Source organism: Neovison vison, chromosome 7 (genome assembly GCF_020171115.1).
Source record: "Neovison vison isolate M4711 chromosome 7, ASM_NN_V1, whole genome shotgun sequence".
In the NCBI taxonomy this organism is placed as follows: Eukaryota; Metazoa; Chordata; class Mammalia; order Carnivora; family Mustelidae; genus Neogale; species Neogale vison.
In genome coordinates, this window is record NC_058097.1 from 26,844,534 (window position 1) to 26,864,336 (window position 19,803).

At 54.3% G+C, this 19,803-nt stretch overlaps 1 protein-coding gene across 3 annotated transcripts in view; it reads right to left on the bottom strand.

Moving 5' to 3' along the window:
- The window catches only part of NLRC5 (NLR family CARD domain containing 5), an 84,448-nt gene that overhangs the window by 14,854 nt on the left and 49,791 nt on the right, over positions 1-19,803 (bottom strand). For all 3 annotated transcript variants that reach the window (XM_044256094.1, XM_044256092.1, XM_044256093.1), the window contains 14 exons: positions 19,446-19,529; positions 17,851-17,940; positions 17,019-17,063; positions 15,998-16,087; positions 15,041-15,124; positions 11,384-11,467; positions 8,585-8,674; positions 8,342-8,404; positions 5,543-5,629; positions 5,171-5,254; positions 4,445-4,534; positions 4,017-4,082; positions 2,204-2,287; positions 2,034-2,117 (listed from right to left, as the gene is read on the bottom strand). In XM_044256094.1, coding sequence (XP_044112029.1) covers positions 2,034-2,117; positions 2,204-2,287; positions 4,017-4,082; positions 4,445-4,534; positions 5,171-5,254; positions 5,543-5,629; positions 8,342-8,404; positions 8,585-8,674; positions 11,384-11,467; positions 15,041-15,124; positions 15,998-16,087; positions 17,019-17,063; positions 17,851-17,940; positions 19,446-19,529 — 1,125 coding nt within the window. The remainder of the gene's footprint in view (positions 1-2,033; positions 2,118-2,203; positions 2,288-4,016; positions 4,083-4,444; positions 4,535-5,170; positions 5,255-5,542; positions 5,630-8,341; positions 8,405-8,584; positions 8,675-11,383; positions 11,468-15,040; positions 15,125-15,997; positions 16,088-17,018; positions 17,064-17,850; positions 17,941-19,445; positions 19,530-19,803) is intronic.

The following is a 19,803-nucleotide window of genomic DNA, read 5'->3' on the forward strand; positions in this document are numbered from 1 at the left end:
TCTCAAACCAATAAACAAAATATTTTGAAAAAAAGAAATGGAAAAAAAAAAAGAAAAAAAGAAATGGGAAGATAGAGATTCAAGAAAAATCTATTAAAAGTTAACAACAGTTGTTTAGATGGTAGAATTCTCATGAGCGGTTTCTCCCCTTCTTCCTTAGTTTCCAATATTTTTCCGGACTTTCTACAATGTGCGTGCATTAATTTAGGAGCAGGAAAAAAGAGAGTTGTTTAAGATATTTCTGTTTTTGAAGTTATGTTGAGTTTTTTTTTTTCTTTTTCAAAGTACTATTTTCTTATGTTCATCTGGATTTTCCACAAATCTCTACGACGAGGATGGATTATTTTTAGAGTATGAAATGTTTTATTTTAAAGCGTTATTTTGGGTGAGCCAGCAATGCTGGGTAGATACCCACAAGAACTGAAGACAGAGACACAAAGAGGTATCTGGACACCACGGTCGCAGTAGCATAAAGAACCACAGACAAAAGGTGGAACCACTCAAGGGTCCACGGATGGACGGACGGACGGATCAACGGAACATGGTGTCTATGTGTAAAGCAACATCAGTCAGCCTGGAAAAGGAAGGAAATTCTGACGCCTGCTTCAGTGGGGATGAACCCTGAGGCCGTGATGCAGAGTGACACAAGCCAGTCACAGGCAGGACAAATCCTGCCCGATCCCACTTAGACGGGGTCCCTCGAGCAGCCCGAACCGTGGAATCAGAAGGAGAATGGTGGCTGCCGGGAGCTGGGGGAGGGGGAAGCGGGGTTGTGTGTCTCGGGAGTGAAGTTTCAGTTTTCCAAGAAAAGAGCTGTGGATGCAGAACAATGAGGCCGCTTAACACTCCTGAACTGCAGCCTTGAAGATGGTCAGGAGGATAGATTCCGTTAGGTCTGTTGTACCACAACTGAAGGAGGACGGCATCTGGGACCTCACCGGCCTCGTCACTGGCTGTGCAGAGACGTGCTGAGCCCCGGCCATGAACTCAGGGTTTGGGACCCAGATATGTAACTGAGTCTCATGGAGCCTTCGGGTCGAAGTTCCATTCCGGGAAAGTCAGGGCTTTAGAGGAACGAACGCAGTGACGTCAGGAGGAAGCTACCAGACAGAGCCAGCCAGTGTAGACACGGCCTAGCCGGCGCTTTTGTCTACAGGTCAGTGATGTAAAAGAGGAAAGCAGGGCAGGGGCGTGTGTGACACGGACTTAGAGTCCTAAAAGCCATCACTACTCCACGCCAGTGTGCTGCCTGGCTGGCACCTGGGTCCGACGCACCAGCTGCCCCATCTGGGGATGGTGGGACCTTTTAGATCGGACTGGATCTGATTCTCCTGAGAATCCTCATTCAACCGTGATTGTGTGCAAAATGTCCTTGTTTTTTTTAAAATTCGTGGTGAAATGTTTAGGAGGCGTGTTTTACGAGATCTCTAACTTGAGGACAATTTAGCAAAAAAAAAAAAAAAAAAAAAAAAGAAGCAAGCATAAAGAGCCCCAAACAACCGTCAAGCCCAGGGGCTCAGGACAGGAGACTCTCTACTGCTGGTAACTTCTCTGCTTTTCTGAAAAATTTCTTTTCTATTTTTTTATTTGCTTTGTGATTTAAATTCACGATAGTTGACTTACAGTGTATTACTGTTTCAGACCCAGAGTTTAGTGATTCTTCAGGGGCCTAGAACACCCAGTGCTCATTCCATCCCATGCCCTCCTTAATGCCTGTCACCCAGTGTCCCCGTACTCCCTTCCCCCACCCCTTCAGCAACCCTTTTCTGGAAGTTTTAAAATGATCCCCGTGAGCAGGCACACCCGGTATCTGCTATGTTATTGCTGACCTCAGCGGGGTGTCCTCTTCGGGTTCTTGTTTTTCTTCAGTGCCCAAGGAGATGCCCCACCTCAAGGAGGGCAGCCTCTCTGTGGGCCTGAGGGGGTTTCTGGGGCTAAAGGCAGGGCCCAGGTGGCAGGGTGGGGTACGGGATGTGGCTGGGGGCACGATCCTGGGGAAGACCCATTCTTGGGGGCCCTGAGCGAGACAGTACCTGAGACTGAACAGCCCCACCGGCCACCTCAGCAGACTCAGCAGTCGCGTCAGCTGCTCCAGACCCAGGCAGCACCGGGTCAGCCTGGGGACAGAGGTCCGTTACCGGGGTGGCTCTCACCGGGAGCCCCCGCCCCTCCCCCACTCCTGTGGGTGGGCCCGGCGACTCACGTGAGAGCCGTGAGCTTTAGGGCCTGGTTCAGGCCGGTGGCCAGTCTGGACACATGCTCTGGCCCGAAGTTGCACTGGCTTAGCCTGCGGGCAGAGGGGAAGGGGCAGAGCCCAGATGAGGCCTGCTGGGGCTCCTGGGGCTGCTGTCCTGCCTCTTCCCATCTCCCCTAGGGCCGGCGGGGCGCCCCACACAGAGGACAAAGGCTTGGAATCAGGACCAGAGAACAGGCCCATGATGTAGCTTCGGCTCTCTTGAGAGGTATCTCTTGAGAGAGATCACCCCGCCCACTGCCAAGAAAGGGCAGTTGTGTCCCTTATTGAGCCCGGACTCCATGCTACCAGGCCCTGGGCCAGCGTCTGGGTAACTGGAGGAGCTTGCCTTATACACAGCATCTCATGCAATTCCAACCATGTCATTAATGCAATTCAACCATGAAACGGGCGGAATCCCGTTTCAGTCCAAGTCGGCCTGACCCTAGGCCCAAACCTCCGCCACGGCCCTCCTCCCCCGTACCCCTTTACTGCAGGCTCCCTGGGAGGGACGAGGCCTGGGATTCCTGCTGGGGCCCCACACTCCTGGCACTGTGGACCTGGGCAGCCTGCAGACGGGCCTCACAGGGCCGGTCATGGTCATGGGACGGGGACGCCTGGGGACTTCCGAGAGGCTGACATTTCAGCTGGGCAGGAAAGGATTGGGAGACATTTATCTTGGCAACTACAAGGAAAAGAGCGTCGGGCTGAGTGCTGGGCAGGAGGGAAGCTTCATCGGGCAGTGTATGTTCACTGAGTAAGGAGTGAAGGTCCCTTGGGCTGAATGTGTGTGTGCATGTGTGCTATGGGTGTGTTGCGGGTGTGTATGTGTGTGTTCCGTGGATGTGTGGGTGTGTATGGGTGGCGTGTGTCTGTACGGTGTGCGGGCGTGTGTGAGTTGTGTACATTCCTGTGGAGTGTGTGCATTACGTGTGTGGTAGGGGGTGGTGTGGTGTATCTGTGTACGATTTTGGGGGTGGTGAGGAGGACCATGATGGGAAGTGGCACCCAGATCAGACTGAGGGAGAGGAGACCAAGCTAGACCAAGCTAAGGAATTTGAACATGATCCTGGGGGCAATGGGGAGCCACGGGAGGGCTTAGCACTCTGGAGTGACACCGTCCCAAGTGTGCTGGGAAGATCCCCCTGGGTGCCGTGAAGTGAAGGGATTGGAGGAGGCCTGGCCAGAGGCAGGGGCCCAGTTCAGAGGCCTTGATCACAGAGGAAGAAAGACATACAGAGGAAGTGACCCAAGGCGGTGGTGGTTAGGCTGAGAGGGAGAATACCCCAGGCTCCCAGCAACTGACACAGGGCTCAAGTGAGCCAGGCCCTTGCCAGACCCTTTGTACATATTGACTCCTTTAAGCCTCGTAATAACACTAAGGGCCAGGTCTTAACTATTATTACCCTTTTACAGATGAAGAACTGAAACACAGAGAAGTTAAGTCACTTGTTCAAGGTCACACAGCTGGCAAATGGTAGAGCTGAGATTTACCCCCAAGTGGCTGGACTCTGAGCTCTTAACCATGATACTCAGAAGTCTCTAGGCTTAGAGTTTAGCCAAGGCTAAGAGGCACCCCTGAACGTGAAGGCCGGCCTAAGGACAGGGGGTGTGAGGGTGTTGGGAGAAGATCTGGGGATGGCAAACCCAGGCAGTGAATGTGAAGCAGAGTGTCCCAAGGAGGAAAGGGCCGAGAGAAGGAGGAGGCATGGAAGCTGCCCCAGGGTCAGCCTCCTCTTCCCCACTCCCTCCCCTTGGTCCCACACTCCAGACCAGGACTTACCTCAGGGTCTTCCTGGCCTCCTCCTGTCTGGAGAAGTGGATCCAGAAGCTCTGCTCAGAGCCCAGGCTGTGGAGAGAAGGGTGTGGGGAAGCCGGAAGCCCAGACTCCAGAGCCCTAGACACCAGGGGGTGCAGGAGGGAAGGGGGCTGGGCCCATGGGACAAAAGCAGGTGGAAGCCCCAGAGGGTGAGACCACAGGAGACCCCCCAACTCATTCTGTGAGGACACTGAATCCTGGCCTTTCCCACTCGGTGACCTCCCCAGTCCCCACATCACCTAGGCCTCAGAGGATAAAAACCATGGTCCTCCATTCAGGGAACCCTAAGACTCAGAGAGGGCTGCAAGTTGCCCGAAGTCACACAGACAAAGGACTGCTAAGCACGGCAGTCTTGCTACTCCCCGCTGTGAGCAGTGGCACCGGTGTCTTACTTCACAGAGGCCTCCTGGACGCGTAGACAGGAGGGGAGAATCTTCACCAGGCCCAGGACACTTTCTAGGGAGATGCTGTTGTGACTCAGGCTGGAAGAGAAATGAGGTTCAGGATGAGTGGTGGGTAGAGGCAGCTCCTCAGGGCAGCCCTGCCCAGTCCCCCTTGTCTCCTCTCCTCTGGTTGTCATCTCTGGGGGGACAGTCCTCAATGTCCTAGCGTCCACTCTCCAGGAGCAGACTCTGAGGTCCAGAGCGAGGCCAGAGGGCACTCTCCCCACACGGGCAGGATGGGCACCCGGGCACTGGGGCGGACACAGGCTTGGTGGGGCCAGGCTGACAGCTCAGGGGCTCAGGGACACCCAGAGTCCAAAGCTCAGTTGCCTAGCAACCCGCTGTATCTGGGCTCTGGTCGCTAGTCTCCCAGATCACCTGGGAGATCGGCTGAGAATATGGTGACTTCCCAGGGACCCTCCCTGCTGTGGGGACATCTTCAAATCTGTGTCCTGCAGATTTAGTCAGAGGGGCTTCAGGGACAGGAGGGACTAGAAGCCAGGACAGCTGAGACCCTGGGTCAGCGGGTTAGCCACTGTCACTTCTCCATCCCCAAGTCAGCCTGGGTCACCACGCTATAGTCACAGCCTCTTCTGGATGTCTGGTGGGGGCTCTGCCTAGCATGGGGGCGGGGGCTCTTCCTCCTGGCTGTCCCCCAGGCTGCTCTTCACTTACTCAAGCGAACCAGAGACAGGCAACTGAGGCAGACATTCCAGAAGGCACCTGAGCCCGTCATCACCCAGCATGTTGGCTGAGAGGCTGCAAGAGGCAAGAAGAGGTCGTCAGCCGTTCAATGTGCCCTCCAGCCAGAGACTGTTCTCCGCAGTCCCCATCACCGCGACTGGAGACCACGATGCCCACCCCCACCACACCGTCAGCGCTGGCATCCCAGCCTGTGCCCGGGGACACAATAGCTCTGCACTGCCCCCATCAGGTGCTGAGGACCTGCACACACGCACACGCATGCGCACACACACCTACCCCCCTCCAGTGCCTCCCAGGCATGTGTTCCCGTGCTCCTCTCCCTCCTCCCACACCCCAGCTTACTCCAGCTCGTTGAGGTCTTCACATTTGCTCAGCAACCAACACAGCGGCTCCACGTGCTCTTGACTGAGGCCACAGCCCGTGAACCTGCTGGAAGAGGGGCAGCAAGCCTGGGGTTGGGGGGTGCGCTGCTGAGCCACTCAAACCTGCTCTGCCCGCCCGGGCTTGTCCTGGGTGTGGCCTCCAGCTCCCATGAGACCTCAGCCAAGGCTGGATTCTCTGGAACTCTCTGTCCTCCACCACTTTCCCCTCCAGCACAACAGATCCCACCTGGCACCCCTGGGCTCCTTCTGGGGAGGTGGTTCTCAGACAGGGACTCTCAGCCGCACCCCCATCACTTGGGAACTCTTTGAGATGCAAATTCTATTCTAGAACTGGGCCCAGACTACTGAATCAGAAACCATAGGGCCAGGAATCTCTCGGTGGTTGATTCAAGCTCGAGTTGGACAGCTCCAGACCTGGGGGTCACATTAATGAACAGACATGCGGGGTGGGGAGGGAGAGAAGAAGTGTGATGTCTGCTCTTGACTTTGACATTGGAATTGAGGTGAAGGGGATTCAGAGACACCAACTTCCAGTTACAAAATAAGTCAAGGGGATGATGTAAAGCATAAGATGAAAAGTAGAGCAGAGTGAATATAGTCAACGATACTGTAATAACATTGTATGGTGACAGACGGTGACTGTCCCCATCACGGTGAACAATGCCTAACGCACAGAGCTGTCCAACCATTAGGTTGTACACCTGCAACTAACACAGTGTTGTAGGCCACCTCTACTCTAATAAAAATGAATAAAGAGCCACACAAGAAGTAACAGTAAATCTGCCTTTGGAAGGTCTAAATTAAGACTACACAGTCAGGTAAAAGAAGGACCTATCATCACCAACTAACAACTAAAAAAAACCAAAAAGAAACCCCAAATAACAGGGAAAAAGAAGAAGAATCTTAAAATCAGAAAGTACCTAAAATCAGTATCTTGAGGTTTTTTTTTAAAGATTTATTTATTTATTTGATAGAGAGATCACAAGTAGGCAGAGAGGCAGGCAGAGAGAGAGGGGGAAGCAGGCTCCCTGCTGAGCAGAGAACCCGATGAGGGGCTCGATCCCAGGACCCTGAGATCATGACCTGAGCTGAAGGCAGTGGCTTAACCCATTGAGCCACCCAGGCATCCCAGTATCTCAAATTTTTAATTGCTGTTTCTCTCCTTCTTGATTGTCTCCCATTCCCAAATTCCTTATTATACTATTATTTACTTCCTATTTTTAAACAGCTCATTCTTTTCACTGGATGCATTTATTGCAAAAGGAAACCTCATGTCATTTGCTCAGTTGGAAAAGGGACATGGATGCCACAAACAGACCACAGGACACGTGAAATGAGAGCCAAATATCATCCTTAAATTTGAGCCAGAATATTCTGGCTGACGGCTCTCCCCCTTGATTAAGAACGGGACTCAGCAAGTGTTAGAACCGCACTGAAGTCAGGCCAACCCCTCACCCAGACTTCCTCTTGGCCTTAATCAGATTGAGAATCAAAAAGGGAATAATGACCTCACGAAGGGACTGGGATGATGTTGTACTACCATGCTTGTGCCCAACCTCCTGAGAAATCTCATCCTGGTCTCTGTCCTGCATTTTGGAAACTGTGGGCTTAGAAACAATTCAGGCATTCTAGAAACAATTCAGGGGTAGCACTGGCCTCAGGCAGGAGGTGGGGAACTACGGCCCAGGGCCGCCTGGTTTTTGCAAGCTAAGAATAATTTTTTCCATTTTTCAAATGGTGGAGAAAAAAAATCAGAAGAAGGCGACTTTCTGACACACGCACAACACACGAAATGCCAGTCTCCATGTCTATAAACGTGTCTTACCAGCACGGGGGGCGTGGGGGCATTGCTTTACCTACCGTCCGTACCGCTTTCAAGCTACAATGGTGGGGTCGGGTGGCTGTCAGAGAGATCGTGTGGCCTGCAAACCGCAAACTCCTTCCAATCTAACCTTTACGGGGAACAGTCTGTCTGCCCTGGGCTGAGGAGCACAGTGGAATGGCCAGGGTTCGAGTCCCGATGGCCCCCTTCCTGCTGTGGGATCACAGCCATGAGGCATCTGGGACGCAACATGCAGAAGGCTCTAGAATGGCGTCCTGCAGATATTCAACATATCTTGATTCTCCTATTTACTGTGACTTCACAGCTGAGGAGGCTGAGGCCGACGAGAAAAGGGGCTGGTCCGAGGCCTCTCGGCAAGCCAGCGGTGTCGGCTCCCAGAAACATCATCTCTGCGGGTGAAGGTTGCCCTCTGCCCCATTATCCTGCCTCTGAGGCAGTACCTCAGGCAGCCATGGAGCACGGGTCCAGGAGCCAGCCGCGCAGGGACTCCAGTGTCTGGGAGTGAGACCTGCTTTACACATCGTCTCCGTTAATCCTTGCAAACAGCCTTCGATATGCTGGCTCCCTTTTCTGCTGTGGAAGCCGCGGAACACAGAGGTTAAGGAGCTCATGCAAGGGGCCAGGCCCCGTGGAGCTGGGATTAAAGCCCGGTCGGCCTATTACAAAGTCATTTTCCTTGGACCAGGCCCGTGAGCTCTGGCCTAGTCTGACAGGTCCTCCTTATGTGCCTTTGCCAAAGCCCAGCCCTCTCTGGACCTCTGCTTCTTCGTGTTGAAGAAAACAAGGCTCCCTGCTGGGTCCTTTCAAGAAAATGGCCCATGGGAGGCAAGCTGTACTCTGCTCTAGGCATCCAAGAGGCTGGTCTACTTGTCCCTAGTACCTACCAGCTGCCTGGGCACGGTTTCAGGGACTTACCCACAGCACTTGCCTTCCCGCTCCTCACTGGACCTGAAGTGCAGGGTCACGTGACACAGGGACCTGGAGCAGAAAGCACCTGAGTCAGCCGCCCTTGGCCACAGCCCCCGAGGGCAGGCGCCCCTTCCTACAGAAGCCATGCCCCTGACTTGGGTCCGACCGCCTCCACCTGACCCCCTTCCACCCACCAGACAGGGCACAGCCCTCCAAGGCTAGAGCCGGTTGTCCTAGGGTGATGCCCACCTGAGATCCACCTTCTGAACCCGTGGGCACAGGCTGAAGAAGTCGGCCAGCAGGAGGGGGCTCTTTGGGGACAGCCTCGTCTGGCTTAGCCTGAGAAGGAAAGGAGCGGGGCCTTATGTAGGCAAGTTGGAGCCAAGCCAAGAGTGGGCAAGTAGCCTGGATGGGCCAGAGGGGAAGGAAAGGGAGGTCAGCGAGGCAGTAAGAAGGCAGGCAGGGACTCAAGGGGGAAAAACAGAGACTTCAAGTCGAGCAGACCTGGGTTTGAGCTCCAGTTCTGCTTACCGGCTGTGTGTCCTTGGAAGAGTCACTTAACCTCTCTGAGCCTCAGCTTCCTTACCCAGAAAACAGGACTACCTGTGGGACACCTTCCTCTAGGGTGTCGTGAAGACTTAATTACATCAAGTTGCTGTACTGCCTAGAGGGATACCCATGCTTGTTTTATGATTATATTGTTTCTGGCCTCAAGCACAGACTTAACAGCCCAGTCCTCCTGATGGGGAGCGGGAAGCTTTAGGCCCTTGGAGCCGTTTCTCAACCCCAAATCCAGGGCTAGTTATCTATCAGATTTGGGGCTAGATAATTCGTTGCTGGGGCTGTCCAGTAGGGTGTTCAGCGGTACAGCAGACCTCTACACACTAAACTCTTTCGTGATTCTCCCTGTCCCTGTCCACTTCCCACTGCTGCGACAACTAAAAATGTCTCCATGGCCATGTATTTCTGGGGAGCAAAGTCCCCCCAGCTGGGAACCACTGTTTTAGTGAAAGTGAGATGGCTCTGTCTTGCCCTTGGAGGTGTCCTTGGCCTTTCCACTTCCCTCGCCCCATAAACCCTCCTCTGCTTGTCTTGTCTGTTCTACTTTCAAGATGCATCCCGAATCGACCTGCTTCCGCCCCAGCCCCACCAATCCCGGACCCACCATCTCCAACCCTACGCAGCCTCTTCCCTGCTCTCACTTCCACTCTTGTCCCCCAACCCGTTCTCTACCCAGCACCCTGACTGAGCTTTTCTTTTCTTTCTTTTTTCAAAGATTTTATTTATTTATTTGACACAGAGAAAGAGCGCAAGCAGGGGGAGCAGCAGGCAGAGGGAAAGGGAGAAGCAGGCTCCCCGCAGAGCAGGGAGCCAGACATGGGTCTCGATCCCAGGACCTTGGGATCACAACCTGAGGTGAAGGCAGATGCTTAACGAACTGAGACACCCAGGAGCCCCTACACTGAGCTTTTGAAACACACACATCACAGGGGCGCCTGGGTGGCTTAGTCGGTTAAGCGTTTGCCTTTGGCTTAGGTCATGATCCCAGGGTCCTGGGATCAAGCCTGCTTCTCCCTCTCCTTCTGCCTGCCACTCCCCCTGCTCATGCGTGCTCTCTCTCTCTCTCTCTGTCAAATAAATAAAATCTTTAAAAAAAAGAAAAAATAAAAAGAAAACACACATCATACCTCTTGTCTTTCAAGTCCCATTGGACAAAAATCCCAAACTCCTCTCCATGGCTCCCAGGTCATGTGTGACCTGGCCCAGGTCCCTCTCTCCACCTCCCCTCCTGCCATAGTGCCCTTCTGGCTGTTCCTTTAGATTACCAAGTTTAATCATGCCTCAGGGCCTCCTACATACTCTTCCCTCTGTTTGAAATGCTGTTCCCTGCTCTTCACAAGACTGGATCCCTTTCATCCTTCGGGTCGAACCTTAGCATCCCTCCTCAGAGGCATTCCCTGACGGCCCTCACCTTTGCAGGCACCCTTTTCCACATCACCTAGACAAATACCTTATCACTGTCTGAATTCATCTTACTTGCTTATGGTCCAGCTACCTCTATTACAAGGTGAGCTCCAAGATGATGAGGACTTACTCTTTTCTCCCCCTGCCTGGCTGTGTCTCCAGCCCTCCAAACAGTGTATGGATTGAGTAGTACAAAGCATGAGCCCGAGTAAGGGGCAGGCCGGCCACCTCATTCCAAAGACAGAAGAGATTTAGGAGCACGGAGAAGTCCTTCGCTGGTCCGGGGCTTCCCACCTGGTCATTTTAGCCTGCCACTTTGTGTGTTCAAAGGAGCCCCTCCCGTCGTGGGGGCCGTGCGTGGACGCGAGCTCTGCCACATCTGCCCACTTCTGGAATGTGGGCATGGCTCCTCCGTCCCTGCCCAGTAAGACGTGGGGACAAGCAAGATCCCGGCTGCAAAGTGAGCTGCCTCGGGCGTCCCAGAGAGCCTTAGCCTTAGTACTTATGTTGCTGTTATTAACGGTATGATTTAATTTCCCGTTGTATTTTTCCATCCCAGCTGCAGCTGCTTTCCCCCTGCTGGAAGAGTATTTAAAGTAAATCCTTTTTAAATTCTAACCAGTCTGCACTGAAATTAGAAAGTGGAGTTTTAAATACTTTGGAGGATGCTGCTTCAGTTCCCCTTTGGCGGAGTTAGACGGTGACCTTTAAAAACTGGCGTGTGACACAGACACCACCTACATCTGTCAAGTCCCTTTCGAGGAGCTGGTGACCTTTCCATGGGTGAGAAGCACGACAGCCCATTTGCCATAGCCCCTCCGTTCCTCGATGTACCCGGGGAACACCTGTCTTGTTGGAGCCCCAGCCCTGGGGGAGGGGTTGGGGAACAGGAGTCCCATTTCACAGATAAGGAAACTGATCACATAGCATCCTCCCCACCCCACACACCCCAAGGTAAGGTATTAGGAAAGAGCTCCCAGATAAAATAAAAGCCCAAGAAAAACGAGTGGCGGGAAAGGAGAAAACGGCTTTGCAAGCTAAGATCTTCAGCCTAGCACAGGGAGATGGGGGAAGCGTTCTTACTGCAGCAGGCTGAGCTGGGGGAGCTGGGCTAGGTGGTGCAGCAGGGTCTCCAGGCTCTGGTCACTCAGGACCTCACAGGACAATCTGTGAAACAAAGCATCCGAATGAGGCGGGGTAGCCTTGGGGAAAGCTAGGAGTGCACCCTCGCGGCCAGAGCCCTCTGGACAGGAGCTGTCCAGCATGCTCCCTCCAAACGCCAGGCCCTTGCGTTATCATTGAGGCTGGAGGAAAATGAAGGTCACACAAGTCTGGAAAGTGCTGGTTAAGCCAAACAAAATTGTTTTCCTTTGCGGCAGGACGTCTCAGAGTTTGAGTACGCTGCTGGGCATTGTGACTTTCCCAGGGAGCTCTTAATACTTTTCCCCGAATGTCACGGACTCACGGAAGCATTATCTGGAGGGCCCTGGAGATGGGCGCTGTGCAGAAGACACTTGTTAGGAAGAGCACATACCTTGACCCACGGTGAGATCAATGGCGGCCACTCGGCCCACAGCCGGTCAGCAAAGGGGCCGAGGTGCAGGTTAGCTGGGGTCTCGGGTTGTCCGTCAAAACCAGACCAAACAGCGGACTGCTTGTCAGGATAATCTGTCAGAACCCAGCCCACTTGGGAGAAACTGCAAACATCCACCCTTTGGGGTCTGCTTGGGCTGCAGACCCGGGACCAGTAGAGTATCTAAGCACCCTGCAACGTACAGAGCTGCTGCAGGGGTCTGGAGCAACCTCCCCACTCCCAGAGGCTTTTGAGCTGTGTCTTCCTTGTGCCTTCTCCCCTTCTGCCCTTTGCTGTCCCTGTTCCTGTCCCACCAGTCCCCCGGTACACAGTAACATGACCTCTGGCTGGGTCAGTGTGGGCTTGACACTTTTTTTTTTAAGGCAATAATAGCAACTTAACCCATTACAACATGTCACATGGAATGCCAGCAGTGCCCAGGCAGAGCAGACCTGCAGTGGTAGAATTCGGGGAGGGGGCTGGATTCCCATCCCCTTCCCCAGCATCCGGTTACTGGAGTTCAGCATTAAGCACGTTGATAACAATATTCTGGTACGTAGTCCTGGCACTCTACAGTCGGCAAAGTGCTTTCATGCTATTATCCCACTTTCTCCAGCCACAGCTGAGGGAGGGGGGCCCTCAGACCCCCATCTGTGCTCAGACCACCCAGCGCTGCTGGGGGCAGCTGACACAAAGCCTCCAGCTTCAGAAGGGGAGCCACAGCAGGCAGGGATGTCCAGCTGTATCCATATGCCCCCTCCAGGGCCTGGCCCCGTGCCTGGTATACAGGAGGTGCTTAGCAGTTACACGACAGAAAAGTGCTTTCTGCAGCACTGGCTCCCACACTGCTGGAAAGCGGCCTGGGCGTCTATCTAGACTCTAGACGGGTGCGGCTGAGGAGCCTGTCGCACATCTAAACTATGGAGGGTTAATATTAAAAGGCACAGATATGAAAAAATAAACGGGCATGAAGGAGGGCGCGTGATGTAATGAGCCCTGGGAGTTACATAAGACGGATGAATCACTGACCTCCGCCTCTGAAACCAGTAATACATTATGTTAATTACTTGAATTTAAATAAAAAGTATATATAGATAGAGATAGAGAGAGAGAGCAACAAAAGACCCCCCCCCAAATATTTTAGGTCTGATAATGGTTTTGTGGTTATACTAAAAAAATAAACAGGGGCGCCTGGGCGGCTCAGTTAGTTAAGTGGCCCGCTCTAGGCTTCAGCTCAGATCATGACCTCAGGTCGTGAGATCAAGCCTCACTTTGGGCTCTGCGCTCAGCCCAGAGTCTGCTTCAGGTTCTCTGTCCCTCTCCCTCTCCTCCATCTCACTCTCTTTCAAATAAGTAAATAAAACCTTTCATAAAAGGGCACTTACCTCTGAGCTACATATACTACAATAACTACAGACGAACTTAAGAGGTGTCTGGGACTTGCTTCAGAATACTGTGTGTACAGGTGTGTGCTGGGGCCACGGCATGGTAATTACTGAGGGAGGCAGACGGGAAGTGAGGGTCCATCCACTACTCTCTCTGCTTTCACATATGCTCCAAAGTGTCCACAATAGAAGTGTGTTTTTTTTTAATTAAAAAGTAACTTCACAGTGGGGAAACCTGACAAACACTTCCTCAGCCAGGCCGTCAAGGTCAACATCAACAGGTGGTCAAGGTCAACATCAACAGTCCTAAGTCGACAGCATGTGCCTCTGAGCTGGGACGAGAAGTGTACTTCTCTTCTGCGGTCTTCTTCCCCCAGACCCAGAACTCCAGTTTACCCACCAGAAAAATATCAGATACACCCACACGGAGGGCCATTTTGCAAACTGTCTATTGAGTACGCCTCAAAGCTGTCGAAGTTATGCAAAACAAAGACTGACACACCGTCACAGACCAGGGAGGCTGAGAACATGACGCCTAAACGCCATGCGGGATCCTGGACGGGATGCTGGGTCAGAGAAAGGGTCTTAGGAAGAAAAACCGGGGACATCTGAGGAAAGCCTGCAGTGTGGTGAATGTAGCAAGCAAGGCTGGCTTCCCAGTCGCAACAAATGGACCATGACGGGTGATACTAACCACAGGGGGGGCTAGGGGCGGTGGAACTCTCTGGACTAACTTTGCAACTTTTCTGTAAATCAAGCCTTAACTTATTCAAAAATAAGCGCTTATTTAAAAGTTCCTGGACTGCACATTCCAGGGAAGTCATGATGTACTGTCCTGAGACAAGAGATGGCTGCGGAGATCTGACACGGTAAAATCCTATGTCTGATAATGATGTTAAAACCCCCTTGTTCTGGGCCCCCATGTGCGCGCACATGGAGAGAGGCACAGAAGGATGGACCCTGGGTGACCATAGATGAGCTGCTCGCAAGGGCCAGGAGGGCACCAGAGATGCGAGCGGGAAAGCAAGAACAGTGACTGTCGTCATGGGAAAACCATGTCAAGTGCAGCTGGGGAATACAGAGGGGGTCTGTGGCTCTGAACAGGCAAAAGCCAATTATGTGCCCAGACCAGGGCAGGAGGTGGGGGGACTGGTCATGGGTCCAGTGACAACATGGACTGGATGTAGAGAAGGGCTGATTTAGGGGAGGGAGGCTTGTCTTGTATTTCTTTACTGTAAGGTAATTGTGATTAAGTGATAACAAGGAGGACAAAGGAAAGGCTGCTCATCTCTACAGGTGACAAAGCAGAGGCACGCTGAGTTAGAACCATGTGCCCAAGGTGACCCAGCCCGAAGCTGGCTGAGCCGGGACTCCTGACTCCAGGTCGAGTCTCTGGTCCCAGACCCTGGGGGTTCTGGGCTGGGTGAGTGGGTAACCAGGAGAGGGAGGCCCTGGGGGGGCCCTCAGAAGGGACATGCTCCAGCTACGGAGGCAGGCATGGGGGGTGCCAGGTGGGACTCCAGGGGTACAGGGAGCAGACTGGGGCTCCCAGATGCCCCGAGTTGAGCAAATGCTGAAGAGGGAGCCCTGGGCCTAGCACAGCCTCTACTGGTAGAAGGGTAGGGTGCCCTATAGGGACGAGAGGAGCCTGCTACAGGTAGGTGAGGGGCAGGGTAGGGCTCCAAGGAAGAATTCACCCAGCCTCTAACCAGAACACTCCCACCCAAGTCACTAGGCAGATGCCCCCATTGTGCCCTCTAGGACTGTGCCCCCCTTACTTACTTGATTTCCAGAGGCCCCGGACACTTCTTCAGAGTCTCACAGAGGCAGGCGAGGCTCAGGGGTTCCAGCTGACACTGCCTGAGGCTAAAAGGGGGCAGGGGCAGGGGGTCAGAGAGGGCCCAGGGTGTACAGCCCCAGGGCTCTCGCCTTCTCTCTCCGCCCCTCCTTCTCAATCTCCAGGCTGTAGGATCGTCCCCTCGCAGGGCACGCTCTGCACCCCAAGACTCCCCTACAGCCCGATCCCCACCACTAAGTGACGGTAAAGGCCTCCTAGTGCCTAGCTGCCCTTGCTCCATTCTGATGCCTTGCCAGAGTCCGGGCCACCATTGTCACTTGCCTGGACCACTTTAACACCCTCCAATTCTACTCCTGCCTCCCTGCAATATTTTTCCACTTACCAGCGGCTTATTTTTTAACTGTGCAAATCTGACCATGCTTCTCAGGTGCTTAAGCCCCCTGTGGCTCCCTATTACTCTCAGGCTAAAAGCGAAGGGCCTTTTCCATGGCTTCTCTTGCCTCCATGGGCCCTGTGTATGCCAGCCACACTGACGTGCCTCTCCAGAGCTAAACTTTCCCTCCTCAGGGCCTTCCTTTGCTGAGGCTGACCCACCTGCCTAGGACATTCCTCCCACTTCTCCTCTGGATAACCCTGTTTGGGCCCCAGATGAGGCAACTCTCTTCCTAGGTGAGGAAATCAAGGCCCAGAGAGGGGAGGGGCCCAGCCATGGTCACACAGCCATGGCAGAGCTGGGATGTCTTCTGAAAAACAGCGTGGAATCTTTTCTCTGGGGAGAACACTGGGCCCAGCAGCCCCCTCACCAGCCCTCATACTGGCCCCCTTTTTTTTTCCTTCTCTCGAACTCTCTTCCCCCAGCCCCAGGCTCCAGGCTCTCCTCACTCCCCAACTCTTCACTGTATCATGGTTACCCCCCAAAAAGAAGTGGGTAAAGACAGTACCAGAGGCTCCTGGGGACGCAGCGCTGATAAAAGGCCGAGAACTGGGCTCCAGCTGGGAACTCTGGCAAGGACCCACCAGCCAAATGATCCCTTGAAGTGGGGAGACCATTTTTGAGAGGAAAGTTTGCAACACACACATGGGAAGACAAGACTCAGAGGTCAGGGCTGCAGGGGGCCTAGGGACCATCAAGTCCCTCCCTATACAGATGCCAGAGTGAGAAAAGTTGGGAGCTTACACCTGTCCGGGTGGCAGCACCTGGCTAGGTCAAGGGGGCCGGGACAGAACCCCTCCTCCCTCTGATCATACCCAGCCTTCCACTTTCTAGGCTTCGAGAACCCAGAGAGTGTTCAGAAATCGAGACCCTGGTCCAGGATGCAAGACCACCCTGGCCTTGGGCCACTCCAGCTTCGGACAGCCGGGCTGGTCTGACAATGCCTCCCCTGACACCTTAGCTGGGAAGGCCCTCTGCCCGGCTGCCCGGCTCCCCAGCTCCCCATGTTAGGCCTCCCCTGGGCCTGCCAACCTCCCATGAGAGACCAGGGGCCCCGGCCCTACTAGGGGGCAGCTGGGAACATCTGTGCAGAACTGATGCCTTGTTTACTGCAAAGGTGTGGAAACTTTTTAAGAGCACCAACCATTCTTGGCTTCTCGAACGCCATACCCAGAGTGTGAAGGGTGGTGACTCATATGAAGTCGGGAGTCTGCAGAGGTCCCCAGAGGCAGAGGCCGGCTGCCCTCCCTCCCACTCAGCAGCACTGAGCGAGCACCTGTTCTGCCACACCCCCGCCATCGTGTCTCCCTCCCCAGCTGCCCTGACTCCTTTCCGGACAGAGCTAAGTGGCCGATTACTGTGAACTGACGGACACAGGGGTTCATCTGCAGAAGGGGTGCCAGACCTGAGTGGGTTACTCTAGAGCCAACAGTGGTCAGTGTGGGGCTGGGGTAGGGGGCACCTGTAGGAAATGGAGGCCAGGGGGAGGGGGAGCCCATCCTCCCCTCCTCGGAGCTTTCCCTCCTCACCGGCCTCTTCTGTCACCTCTCAGGACGACACGCTGGCTGTCAGAGCTGCAGACAGAGAGGAGGCAGCCGTCTGAGAGAGACCAGATGGCCTGGCCACGGAGGGCCTGGACGGTGGCCCACAGTCTCAGCAAATACAACAACGTACAACATACTAAGCATAATGACACGGACTGAGACACATACAAAGCACACCACCACCAGGGCCTCCTTTCACGCTCACGATAAGGCTGTCAGATAAGGGCATAGTCTTACTCCCCTTTGACAGATGAGAAAAATGGGCACAGAGAGGCCCAGTGACTGCTCAAAGCTGCACAGCAGGTTAAGTGGTGAACCTGGATTTGAACTTGATCTGTCTGTGCCCACACCTCCCGCTCTTGGAAGGAGAAAGTAGGGGGAAGGAGCAGACCCCACTGAAACCACGGCTCATCTGTATGGCTTGGCCCCAGGCTGCCTGGCTGGGAGGCCTCCCTTCTATGTTCTTATCAGCTCCAGAAACCCCATGACCGAGACCAGTCCTTGGGCACCCCAGCTCCATCAGGGAGCCACAGATTTCCATAAACGTCTCCCGGGAGGATCCAGAGTGTGAGTAAGGGAGAGTCACTGGACCATGTCCCAAGGCAAACTTGGAGAGACAGCAGTGTCCTGAGGCTACTTTCATTCATCGTCCATTCATTCATTCAGCAGACACCTACCACATGTTCACGGGGGCCTGGTGCCACGTAGGACCCTGAGAGGCGACATTGTGAATGGGACAGACAAGGAAGCACAGTGGGAGCACAGTGGCCCATGGATGGGGTCAGGGGGCAGGGAGGGGGCCCAGAGCCACACTGACCTGATGTCCAAGTGAAGGAGCCAAGGCAGAGTGGAGAAGCATGGGGTCAACATGAACACGGCATCCAGGGACAAACCGTTCTCACTGAGGCTGGAGAATCACAGGGGAGACGTTGATGGAGCTCACCTGAGACTCACAGACACCCTCTTTGTGGTCAGAGCCCAGGGCAGGGGAGGGCTGTCTCTGAGTCCTGATGACCCCCAGACGGCCAGAGGGTACCTCTTCTGACTCCCCATTGTACAGATGGGATAATTGAGGCCCAGAAAGTGGTAAGGTCTTGCTCAAGGTTCTGAGACATGTTGGCAACAGAGCTGGGATTAGAACTCTGGTTATCTGGGTCTGCATGGATCTGGGGAGCGCTTTCAGGCCGGCGCTGTGCCTCAGTTTCCCCATCTGAAGGTGGGGCCCAGTGCAAAATGAAAATGCAAGGCCCCTGTTCAAAAGGCAGGGACAAAGCTTTTCCTTTTTTCGGGTCTGTCAAGCTGTCAGGGTGCTTTCTATTTGCCGTTTAATGCCGCCCTCCTCTGGCACAGGCATGGGTAGGGGAGCGCAGATCTCACAGGCCGGGGCTCAGATGATTCCTCAGTACTGAGAAGGCCACACAGGGATTTGCCCCGAGGCACCAATCTACATATAATTTGCCTGCAATGCCCACAAACAGGCCGGAACAGGAACAGAGGTAACCCCATCTTCCCAGATCCCCCAGAAAGACTGAGAAGGCAGGGTCCTCAGGCTAGAACCCATTCTAAAGTTGTAGCCAAAACCAAAGCCCCCCGCCACATTTGCACGTGCAAGCGTACGCCCCCCTCCCCCCACTTTAGGTGTTCCCTGAGAACCTGGAGCCCAGAGAGGTCATGGAACTTGCCTAAGGTCACACAGAGAACCCAACAGGTGCAAGCTCTCTCCTCTCACTTTAGCCCCAAAGAACTTAGGAGGAGGAGAAGGATATGTGGGAGCTCAAAGCACAGGGGCCTTCTAGAATCTGGAAACTCTGGTCTGTTGCAGGCAAAGTCTGGAGGCTCCTGGTCACCTCCCAGGGCTTTCCCGCCTGCACTGAACATCTCCCCCCCCTCTGCTCTCCAGCTGCCCTGGGCATCCTGCCGGGGAGTCCTGTCTGGTACACATCCTCCCCAGCCAGCCTGTAGCCTAGCAACAGCCCCTCCCAGCCAGCCAGGCCCAGAAGGGCTGCCAGTCATTAGGGTAGTTAACTAACCGTTAGCTAATGCTTCCCACCCAAGCTTGCATGGTCCCAGGAGGCCTGGGTCTCCCAGAGAGCCTGTGCGGAGCCACAAAGTCAGGTTCAAGAAGTACAACCTCAGATCGGCAGCTGGATCCCTGAGTCCCAGAGGCCAGTCTCTCTTCCTGAGACTGGGGACAGCGAACTACCCTCTGTGAGCACTTCCCATGTGCCAGGGACGGGACTGGGTGATTGACGTGTGTTTGCTGATTCAGTCTTTACAAAACCCCCAGGAAGGAATGAGACTGGACACAGAAGGACACACACACACACACACACACACACACACACACACACACACACATACCCTCCTCTGGATGAGGACAAGCCTAGAGGCTTCATCTAGTTGGCTACTTACTCCAAGGACTGCAGAGCTCCCAGCCCTGGCAGGAGCTGAGCCAGCTGGGCCACGCCTTCGTCTCCCAGAGAGTTGCCTGAGAAGCTGGGAGGGGCAACAGCGAAAGCAGGTTAGGGGCGTTAGGGGCGGGTGGGCACACCCAGCTGCAGGAGCTCTGCGTCTCCACCTCTGTGGCTCCGTCACTCTGCTTCTCCTGAAAGTGGCACAGGGCCCTGGGCGACCAGGCCAGGTCTCAGCAGATCTCCCACCGGTCTGCTGGAGTTTCCCTCCTACCCAACTTCCATCCTGAGGCTCGTGACCCTTGGGGGTCAGGGAGGGGCTTCAGAGGGGGTCATATGTGGGGACCTATGTTTTAGGG